Consider the following 12,062-nt stretch of genomic DNA (forward strand, 5'->3'; position numbering starts at 1 on the left):
TTATTGTATGTTTAAATTAAGGTGTTTTATTTTATTTTTTATTTTATACTTGTAAAACACAGTTGAAGAAGTTCTGTTTCAGTCTCACTGAGTAAGCAGCCAGACAAAAATAAATAATTGGAATAGCAGACTGCAATTTTTGTTCTGTTGTTTATTCAGCAGAGTCAACCTTTTTGGCATTGGCTATAGGCCATTAGTGCCGAGCTGTTCAGGGAAACAGGGAGTGGATCTTTAGAGACCAAGAGAAATCAGGGGTACAATTCTGCTACTTAAGCCTAACACTTCCACTGTTGCTTGAAGCAAGCATTTCCTTCACCATTGAGAACAGGAGTCATGTATCGGGGGGGGGGAGAGAAATATCCCACAACTGCATAGAACATGACAGATGAACAATGAGAGCATGAAAGATGAATAATTTGAGAGAAAACGGAAACAGAAGATCTACACCTGATTGGCTTTTACTTTATAGAAAGATGAAGTGCTGATAGAAAAAGAGAAAGAGATCTGGACTATCAACCAAGGTAAATAGAAACCATTGTGCTGATAAAGAATGTGGAGCAGATTTGCAAATATCAGCTTGATGAAACCTGTAGGAAAATACAGAAAGGATTCTATATGTATTGTTAAGTCTTGTTGGAAACTGTTTTGCCATTTCTCCTTCTTTGACATATTTTAAATTCATTCAATTGCTTTCCCCTTCCCCTTTTTATTATTGCTAGATCCTCCTCCTCCTCCTCCTCCTCCCTTTGTTTTTCTAGCTGATTATCCTTTCAATTATATGTTTCCCCAGTTCTACTAAATCCAACATATATAGCACCTTGATGATGTATGCTCTGTTATTTCCAGTTCTTTCCTAATAACTTTGTAGTTTTATTTTTTGCAGCCATCAGGCTCTGAACTGATTTTCTGCCGAGTTCCCCGTTTCTTTAGCAACTTAGAACAGGGGTTCTCCAATTGTAGTCCATGGGCCACCAGTGGTCCACGGGCTTAGTCAGGTGGTCCACAACATGTATGCATTCAATATTCACATATTCATATTGATTTTTCATTCTATTTTCATTGTTTCTTTTATTTCTTACATTACATTTTATTGTATTACTTTTTGAATTCTATAGAATGCCGATTGTAATTCAATAAAGTACAATATAAGAAATAAAAAAGCAATAAAAACACAATTAAAAACCATATAGCATCTAGCACAGCACATTGCAATTGCTACAACAGGCAAAAAAAATCATGAAGTGGTCTGCCAAGACCTACAGCAATTTACAAGTGGTCCATGGACAAAACCTTTGGAAACCACTGACTTAAAGAACATCACTCTATATGTGTAGTTGTGTCTTTGATCTAAGTGTGGATTACTGACGACCACTGAAATTGAAATTTTCCAAGTTGGCCAATTGGTAGCAATGTTTTGACAACCAGATGTTTGGGCACAGGACCATTCTGGCTGGGACAAAAAGGTGATTCTTAGTCAGGGGTGTAGTAGTCCAGGTGGTGGTGGGTCTTAGACCCTTTATTTTTTGGGAGCAGGGTCCCAGCAGGGTCCCTATGTCTCCGGCATCCTGTAAGCATGAGAGTATCTTAGCCACTGAGAAGAATCTTCTAACATGCTTCCTTGACCTTTCCTGCTGATTGGAGCTAATCAGAGTGAAAGGAGGCAAGTCAGTCACCGAGAAGAGTCTTTGCAGTAGCTAACACTACTACCCTTTCATGCTTATTGGCTACTAGGGATATCTATTGTGAGAGAAGGCATTAAGAAGTATCTCATTCTCAACTCCGCAGCAAAAAAGGGGGAGGAAAAAAAAGGGCTACGACTAACATGAAGGGAGCGTGTACTTCTGAATTTGCCACTGCACGACTGTCAGAGTGCTAAATGGACTCTAGCGGTGATGGCCCTATGATTTTGGGGGCCCTGGGCAAGAGAGTCATTTGGGGCCCCTTAAAAGTCTAAAAGCAAGCCAGGCATAACATTTCTGTTACAGAATTAACATTTGCAGACGTCCTCACAGTATTATTGTCATGTGTGCCACATTGGTTCTGTGGGGTATCTATTCTTTTTCTGTCATCAACTTAACTATCACATTGTTGTTGATCCAAAACTAATTCAACCAGTTGTGTCTCATAAGTCTCATGTTCAGAGCTACAATTGCAGGGAGCCCAGCTTCAGCATCCTGAACTTGTAAATCAGGGGTTGTGCTTTCCTTCTTTTGGTTGATGATTGCATAATGGTAATGACGTGATGCCATCTTGATTTGGCGGTTAATTGAATGCAGCCTCTCCTTTTGCTGCTGTGTTTTCAACAATAAATAGCCAATGCAGAAGAGATATCCTGACACATGTCCCCTTTCTTAAAACACACTGCTTCACACACTGATCAGCAGAAAAGAGAGGTAATGGGGTTTAATTATAGGCCTGTTTACTTGAAGTAGGTCCTAATATGTTCCATAGGATCAACTCTTAAACAAACGTGTATAGGATTGCAGCTGGACGTTTTCTTTGGGCAAGGAAGTTTCCATCAGGGGTGAGAAATTCCAGTTTCCCCCCTCTCTTAAGCTGAAATTCTGTTCAACAACTTTCCTCTTCCAGTGCCACCTCCCCCGTTCTTCTTCCACTTCTGATCAGAGCCAACAGAAAAAGCTGAACAATATTTTCTTCACTCTGCTGAGATTTCATTCTGAAACAATACGTGTGAAATTGTGATTCTCTTATCCTTGCCCCTCATATGTAAAGAAAATGGCTGCTGTCTTTTCCTGATGTTCCGAGTGAACTGGGGAAGAAGTGGGCATGTGCAGAAAAAAAGGCATAAGGACAGCTCCTAGCCAAGGCAGTAGTGGAGGGCCTCCTAGCCAAGGCACTGATGTGGATGGGGCTGGCTTAAGAGGGAAAAGGCCCTCTACCTGTGATGTTGTAGGGAGGGACTTGCTTTTCTGCAATGATGCTGAGTTACTGTAAAAACAAAGCAGACTGAGACTGACTCTCTATAAGGGAGACAGGCAGGATTTGTACAAGAGTTTACCCAGTCTGTGCCCCTTAAAGCCACAACTAGTTCCTGTCTACATTATTTTAATCTCTGAAGAAAATATGTATAATTCTTGACACTGATTCTGCACGTACTTACCTTTCTTGTTTCCAAACTTCCCTGCAAGGGGAAGCTTGTCAAGAAAGATGGATCTAAATGAAAAGGATAAGGCTATCAATGGTTGCTAGCCATTATGGCTCTGTACTACCTCCAGTATTAGAGGCAGTATACTTCTGAGGACAACTGCTGCCTGGTCACTAATCAAAACCTGGCAGAGTGCTGTTGTGCTCATATCCTTTCTGGGGGCTTCCCATAGTCACTTGGTTGGCCGCTGGGAGAACAGGATGCTGGACTAGACAGGCTTTTGGTCTGATTCAGCTGGGCTCTTCCTACAACTGAAATAGATATAAAGATATAGAATACAGGAAGCTGATTTATACAGAGTCAGATCATTGGTCCATGTAGCTCAATACAATTCACACTGACTGGCTTTACTCTCAAGGGTTTCAGACAGGGGCAATTCCCAGGTCCACCTAGACGTTCTGGGAACTAAACCTCGAACATTCAATAACAAATGTTTCACCACCGAGCTACACCCCTTCTGTAGTCCTGCATCAACCGGGAGAAGGGGATCTTTTGAGATGTTATTTCCAAAAGCTACATTAATAATCTTATTTCCCCCCAAATGCTGAAGGAAACAAGTCAGCCCACATCAACGTCCGATGTACAAAAATGATACTTATTGGCCCAAAGACTGTTCAAAATGAGGCTAATTATGCTGCCTTTCCAAGTCATTCATGCCAGTCAGTGATTAGAACTTCTCCTAAGTGTTCCATTTCAATTGAATATACAAGTATGGCTCCATAGCTCCAGAAGGAAGTGCATGCGTGGGACAGTATTACCTGTGCCAAGGTTTGCAGGTGGCAACAATAAGCAAGTATAGCATATAAGTCAGAAAGTATCTTTATACAAGCAGTAACTGATTACACATTTTTTGGAGTAGGGATGGAATTTGCTTGTTGGTGTTAGTTCAGGTCTCAGTTCACTGAATTTGCAGGCAGTTACATTTCATGTTAGTTCATTTTCTACTATCTTTTGGTTTTATCACTTATATTTGTGTTATTTGTGTTATTGATCAGTGATGCAACTGTTCAGTCAAAGGTGGTGGAGGGCGTGTGTGTGAGAGAGAAAGAGCACAAAAGAAAGTACCTTTTGCTTCTGGGGTTGCTGCTGAGAGTGAGGGGGAAGGGGAGCCCCAGCTGGACTGGACTGCCACAACCATGTTTGTTTGTGTGAGAAGACAGGATGGCAGGGAAAGGGGTTGCAAAATAAGGGAACCAGAGGCAGGGAAGCTCAGCTTCTCTCCCTCCAGCCAGTCTCAGCATGCACATCACCTCTCAGCTCAGAAACTGGCTCATAAATCCGTGATCCATGTGATGTGCGTGTGTGTGTTCAGGTGTGTTCTTTTGCTACTCGTGAAAGTGACCAGCATGCATGTTTTTTTCTTAATATGACAAGAAAATGAAAAAAGAAAAGAAAGAAAAGAAGAAAAAAGGCAGAAATAGGAAGCAAAATTCAAATCCAATAGAACAAGAAAATGTATATCTTAAAATAAATCATATAATCATAAGAACATCTCATAAAATTGAGAAAAGGTTATATCTAACCCCCACCTGCTTACTATTCTAACATTCTGTAAATTGCATCCAGTTTTGTTCAAATCAGTTTAGCTGCTTTGTCTGTGTGTGAACCCACATAAACCATGTAATTTTATTCAGAATATCCATTCCCATAATTTGATATGCCATGCTCTGGAATGGGGATTTTTACCCCCAGTATTTTGCATATCCATGCCACCTCTATGATATATAATAACAAACTGCCCTCCTCTTTGGACACTAGATTTTCCAAATATGTAAGCAGAATATTCATGGTATTCTTCATTTAACAAAAAAGTAATAAGTTACAGGAATCATGTTTGGAAGTTAATAGAATTCTGGAAATGATGGGAAAAATAGGATTTAGAATGAACTTACATTCTTTTATATACAGGGCACTTAAAGATATTTCTTCTCTTCCTCCAACAGTCAATATATTATAGATGCCATGTCCAACGTTACTGCCATAGAAAAATTTCTACTTCTGGGATTTTCTGGAGGCCGAAAACTTCAGGTTTTACACTCTGTGATCTTCTTAGCAATGTACCTCATTGTTCTAATTGGAAATCTTCTGATCATTACCCTGGTAGCTGTCAACAGTCACCTGCACAACCCAATGTATTTCTTTCTTGTCAACTTATCAATCCTCGACCTTGGATCAACCTCTGTCATCATTCCAAAATCCATGGCCAATTCTCTCATGAACACAACATGGATTTCATATTCCGAATGTGTCACACAAATGTTTTTCTTTCTCCTTTTCCTGTCATCGGACTTCTACCTCCTCACTGTCATGGCCTATGACCGATATGTAGCCATCTGTCACCCACTGCACTATGTGTCTATGATGAAGTGGAGTAGCTGCCTCCAGATGGCAGCTGGAGCATGGATGGGAGGTTTCCTTAATGCTGCTTTGCACACCAGTACTGTTTTTTCACTGCCCTTCTGCTCTAACATAATCCATCAGTTTTTCTGTGAAATCCCACATATTTTGAAGATCACCTGCTCCAGTTCATACCTTAATGAAGTTTGGGCTCTCCTCTTTAGCACAATATTTGGTCTTTTCTGCTTTGTGTTCATTGTTATTTCCTATGTACAGATCATTACCACAGTGTTAAGAATGCCCTCCATGGCAAACAGATGGAAAGCCTTCACTACTTGCATTCCCCACATCACAGTTGTCTCCATATTATTTGGCACTGGTATGTTTACCTACTTTGTTCCAACGTCTAACTCTCCATACAATCTGGATGAAGTGCTTGCTGTGTTATATACTGTGGTGCCTCCAATGCTGAACCCAATAATCTACAGCATGAGGAACAAAGATATCAAAGCTGCCTTGTGGAAGTTGCTTGGTTTTACTCTTGGTAAGAAGAATGAAGAGATACCTCCCATTCACCTATAAACCTCTTTCCTATTTTCTTGTGACCCCTGTCTTCATGAGCAGCACTCGCCAGTGGTATCTTTGGCCAGAGTTACCATGCAACCTGGTAAATTTCAAGATTCTCCAAAGCTGACAGACTTTGGTATAAGGTGATGGGTGACAGTGATGTATCACTGATAGCAGCTCAAAATCCCAAGAATCTGACTCAGTTTAAAGTACCCCTATACAGGCTTGCAATCTAAAGCTCTTTAGTGAGGGTTTATTGTTTTTGTACATTGTTTTTTTTAAAATGTGTTTTTATATTTGTATATTTGTTTTTAATGTTTCTAATTGTTGTAAACCGCCCAGAGAGCTTCAGCTTTGGGGCAGTATACAAATGTCATAGATAATAATAATAATAATATATAGCAGCTTTTTATAATAATTGTTTTCTGTAACAATAAGTTATATTGTCATTTTAAAACATTTTAGATTTAAAAGGGATACAACTCGTAACTGGCAGGAACAAAAGAGAGAAGCTTCTATCTGTAATTCTGTCGCCTGGCTCTGGAATTCCTTGCCAGGGAAGGTCCAACAGTCAAAGGCATTTTATTTAGATACGCTTTTGCACTATAAGATGATTTGTAAACCTGTTGTAAGTCGTTCTAGCTGGTCATTTTGTTGGTTTTATCAATGTTATATCTCCCTTGTTTTTGGAGTGTTATTTTGCTTTGTATTATACTGCTGTTTTGTAGTATTTTATTATATTTTATTGCATTTGCCTTCCTGCTGTTAACCACCTTGAGCACCATTTGGTGGAAAGATGGAACACACATTTAGTACTTGAATAAGAAATGAGTGAATACAACTTTGTTTGAAATCATAGGCCACCACAATATAAATAATTGCATGTTTTTAAATTTTTAAAAAGTCTTTTGTCATCCGCACAATAGACTCATTCAGTTTGGTTGATGCTTGCTTCGTTTTATGTGGCACTAACTATTTCCCAGTGAATTTTACTGTTTGTAAAATTGGGATTTGTTGAAAAATTGTGATTTGTCAGATATGTAGCAACTGAATGATCTGTCCTCTCCATTTTTCATTTTTCCAATCTTCAGTTCTCTACATTTCTGCAGCAATTTGTGATTTTTTTACAAAAGGGATTCTCGTGAATATTCTCCAGCATTTTAATGTGGATTTCTTCAAATAAATACATTTTTGTAGGCGGTTTGGCTAATGTACACGTTCTTGCAAGCATTTTCTCATCACATGATGCATTTTTATATGTTATATTCATATATTCATTTTGATGTACTTCCCCCCCCTAATTTATGCAATTTTGTGAACATTGAATTTAAACGATGGCTGTGTTTTGTTCCTCATATTGTTTTGGAAAGTGCGGATTTGACAGATTCGGTTTGAAATGCGAACTGAATAGAAATTCTTCTCTCATCTCTAATGTTGATAAATGTTACGTCTACTTGTTTTAAAATCTGATTTTTAAATTAAATTAATGATATTAATTAACAAAAATATAATTCTTGTTATTTCAATAAATACATAAAGAATATATTTTGTTTCATAGCTATGTATATTGTTTTTTCAGATTTATTCCCAAATTGTTTGCTGGTCCCACTGCATTGCCAATTCCTTTTATACTACCACTGTGGATGCTTTATAATCCCATTGAATTAAGATCCATAAGGACAGTGCACACTTTAGAAATCCCTTCTTTTAAAGATGTAACGGGTTTTACCAGTGGTTTACTTAGGGAAGAATCCAAACCAAGATCCATTGATACAAGCAAGTTAGGATCTGGGAGATCTCTGGTTCAGCCAGCTGGTTCCTGGCTCAGCTGGGCTATGCTGGTGTATGTTGCTTATCCTGGCTCAGCTGGAAATATGCCAGCTTAATTTGCTGATGGCAGCTCAGCTGAGCTGGAGATCTGGCTAGATCCTAACTCGCTCATCCTGGTGGACCTTGGCTCAGCTGGGTGAACTGAGACTGGCATAACTTATGCCGGCATAATCTTAAAAATAAACGTATATCTGAGGAGTGGCAGAGGTAAGACCGAGGGAGAGACTCCCACGGAATCCTGAGTCATGGAAGCCAGGATAATTTATACTGGTTTAAGTTAAGTCACTGTAAAGTAGAAAAGATCCAAATTCCATTCAGAGTGGCACACACGCGTGCCATCCACAAAGATGGTGGTGGAGGCTTCATCCCCTTAGGGAAACCACAGCCGCCATCTTGGTTAATGGCAATAGTTAATTGGTTAATGGTGGGCTGCGCTGCGCACATGAGTGAGCGTGCATGCGAATGCACATGTGCACATGCACTGGGGCCCAGGGCAAGATGATGACCAAGGGCACTGGCATTCCTGCAGCCAACCCTGGTTGTGGTGGTTGTGATTGTTATTGGAAGGGTGGTAGTAATAAGAACTCTAGGTACTAGGGTGCTGAGCCACATTGATTTTATCAGTATGTAATGAGCACCAACATACACGGGGCAGCACTGGTAGGATCTCCGATGTTACACTACAGCAATATGGCTGCTTGTTGTTGTTGTTGTTGTTATATTATTACATGTATTATTATAATTGTACATGGATTCCTGCACTGAGCAGGGGGTTGGACTCATTAGCCATATAGACCCCTCCCAACTCTATTTCCATTCACAATATCATGTGGGTTGGGCTAATGTCAGTACTAAAGCTGTATACTGCCTGTGAGCACCAGGGTTCTCAGTTCATGCCTTGAATTAACATGTTAGTCCTGCAGTTTTCTTTCAGTTGCCATGCCCCCCCAATGTGCCACTGTAGCCTGCAAGCCTTCCCTCTCACCTTCTCATAAGAAGGGTGTTGGGGCAGGAGAGGTAGGCGCCCGCCTCACTAGATAACATGCCAGACAATGCAGCCCTCTGGCAAGCTATGCAGAAGATGAAGGAGGTGGTGATGCAGTTGTGGGTGGAGAACTGTCAACATCAGCCATCCCGCAAGGGGGGAAATCCACAGGGGTGACCTGGGTGGGGCAGCAGGCAGCAGCTACCCCCCAACGCCCCAGAAACATTGGGGCCAGCTCTGAAGGAGCCGGGATGGCATAGATCCCCATCCCGATCCAGGCACCATTGCTGTAGGAGAGACCACTGGGATGGGTCAGAATCTGACACTGAGGATAATCAGGTGAGTCTTCTTCCTTGGATGAGGATGAACCAAATGAATGACTTACATACTGGAGATCCAGAGGTTCAATCCTAGGGCTCCCGGGGTGGGCACGGTGCAGATATAAGGAACTGACCACAACAACGGCCTTCCTATGGGAAGACTGGGGGTATAATGTGGACACCCCATCCCAAGGGATGCACTGTCCACCATTTAAGGACCCTGGGTGAACATGATCTCTGCAGAGTCAGGAAAAAGATCCTGGATGGCCACTGTGTGGACATTTTCTCCCTCCTCACATCTGAGGAGGAGGATCAATCTGACTCCAAGCATAAAAGGGAACATAGGAGACATGTCGAGAGGACTTTTGACAACTGGGCACAGGGATACGTAATTTTCATGGGGGTTGTACAGGCAGCCTACCCTGAGCAAGACTGGCACCTATCCAACCATGTTATTTATTTATTAATTATTTGATTTATATCCCGCCCTTCCTCCCAGCAGGAGCCCATGACTGCCTATGAGTTCTGTTTATATGGCCAGGGCTAAGGCTGGTGATCATGCAGCAATTACCTATGATAAGAAATTCCATTGCAAAGCAGCCAGTAATAAGAGCATGCAGTGGGACTTCATTTGCAACAAACTATGGATTTAGGAGGTGAGAGAGGGGAGGCCTGACTCAAGCAAAGCTAGGAAAGGTCTCCAGCTTTGCCGAAGGGAATGGTCCAAGAAAATATGTTGGGAGTTCAACCGGGGCAAGTGCAACAGGTCCAGATGCAGGTATGCTCATGACTGTGAATCCTGCATGCCAGGATATCATGCTGCAGCCCTAGGGCAGGGCAGGGTCCCTTTTGTAGCTTTCACAAACCCCACTGCTGGGAATAAGAGAGAGACCTCCACCTCCACAGCTCCCCCTTCCAAGTAATGGATACCTGAAACCAGGGGTTGGCCCCTTGGCTTTGGCCGCTATCCCAGTCCGATCCTGGACTCTCTGTCCCTACCTCGACGGTTACCCAGATCATAAGAACATAAGAACATAAGAACATAAGAAGAGCCTGCTGGATCAGGCCAGTGGCCCATCTAGTCCAGCATCCTGTTCTCACAGTGGCCAACCAGGTGCCTGGGGGAAGCCCGCAAGCAGGACCCGAGTGCAAGAACACTCTCCCCTCCTGAGGCTTCCGGCAACTGGTTTTCAGAAGCATGCTGCCTCTGACTAGGGTGGCACAGCACAGCCATCACGGCTAGTAGCCATTGATAGCCCTGTCCTCCATGAATTTGTCTAATCTTCTTTTAAAGCCGTCCAAGCTGGTGGCCATTACTGCATCTTGTGGGAGCAAATTCCATAGTTTAACTATGCGCTGAGTAAAGAAGTACTTCCTTTTGTCTGTCCTGAATCTTCCAACATTCAGCTTCTTTGAATGTCCACGAGTTCTAGTATTATGAGAGAGGGAGAAGAACTTTTCTCTATCCACTTTCTCAATGCCATGCATAATTTTATACACTTCTATCATGTCTCCTCTGACCCGCCTTTTCTCTAAACTAAAAAGCCCCAAATGCTGCAACCTTTCCTCGTAAGGGAGTCGCTCCATCCCCTTGATCATTCTGGTTGCCCTCTTCTGAACCTTTTCCAACTCTAGAATATCCTTTTTGAGATGAGGCGACCAGAACTGTACACAGTATTCCAAATGCGGCCGCACCATAGATTTATACAATGGCATTATGATATCGGCTGTTTTATTTTCAATACCTTTCCTAATTATCGCTAGAATGGAATTTGCCTTTTTCACAGCTGCCGCACACTGGGTCGACATTTTCATTGTGCTGTCCACTACAACCCCGAGGTCTCTCTCCTGGTCGGTCACCGCCAGTTCAGACCCCATGAGCGTATATGTGAAATTCAGATTTTTTGCTCCACTATGCATAATTTTACACTTGTTTATATTGAATTGCATTTGCCATTTTCCCGCCCATTCACTCAGTTTGGAGAGATCTTTTTGGAGCTCTTCGCAATCCCTTTTTGTTTTAACAACCCTGAACAATTTAGTGTCGTCAGCAAACTTGGCCACTTTACTGCTCACTCCTAATTCTAGGTCATTAATGAACAAGTTGAAAAGTACAGGTCCCAATACCGATCCTTGAGGGACTCCACTCATCATAATGGAGCACGTTACATCTGGGAGGGAATTACACAAGGCTTCCACATTCCATTCTGGTTACTGAGGTGCTACCATGGCTCCCAATCAAAAATCTGTCCTCGAGTTTCCAGAAATTGCGGCCAACAAAATCACAAAGGAATGTGCAGCAGGTAGAGTTGCAGGCCCCTTCATTTCACCCCCTCTAGAGGACCTACAAGTCTCCCCACTGGGAGTGGTCCCCAAGAAGACATCAGGGGAATTCTGACTCATCCATAATCTGTCTTTCCTGAGGGGGTGCTTCAGTCAATGAGTCAATTCCACCCAAGTTATGTTCAGTACGCTATGCATCTTTTGACCAGGCAATGCAAATAGGGAGAGAGTGTGGGCCTGGGGCACTCATGGCCAAGTGTGATATACAATTGGCCTTCTGTCTCCTAACAGTACACCCCAGGATATTAGCCTCCTTGGGTTCAAGTTTGGTGAATGCTGGTATGTAGACAAGGCCATGCCCATGGGTTGCTCCATTGCCTGTGCAGCATTTGAATCCTTCAGCATTTTTCTGGAATGGGTTGTTTGCCAGGAATCAAGGAGCTGCCAGGTCACCCACTAACGGAATGATTTCCTACTCTCAGGCTCTGCTGGTACTGAGGAGTGCTGAAAACTACTGGGTACGTTCCAGAGGCTGGCCGATCATCTCGGGGTCCCTCTGGCTCCCAACAAACAG

The 12,062-nt window shown here is 42.2% G+C and overlaps 1 protein-coding gene across 1 annotated transcript; it reads left to right on the forward strand.

Annotated features, from left to right (window-relative positions):
• The first annotated feature begins 5,128 nt into the window (after positions 1 to 5,128).
• Positions 5,129 to 6,085, forward strand: LOC133367673 (olfactory receptor 14A16-like). The gene has a single exon (XM_061591768.1). The coding sequence runs from the start codon at positions 5,129 to 5,131 to the stop codon at positions 6,083 to 6,085; it is 957 nt and encodes a 318-aa protein (XP_061447752.1).
• Positions 6,086 to 12,062: the final 5,977 nt, after the last annotated feature.

The sequence above is a fragment of the Rhineura floridana genome, chromosome 11 (assembly GCF_030035675.1).
Source record: "Rhineura floridana isolate rRhiFlo1 chromosome 11, rRhiFlo1.hap2, whole genome shotgun sequence".
Lineage (NCBI taxonomy): Eukaryota > Metazoa > Chordata > Lepidosauria > Squamata > Rhineuridae > Rhineura > Rhineura floridana.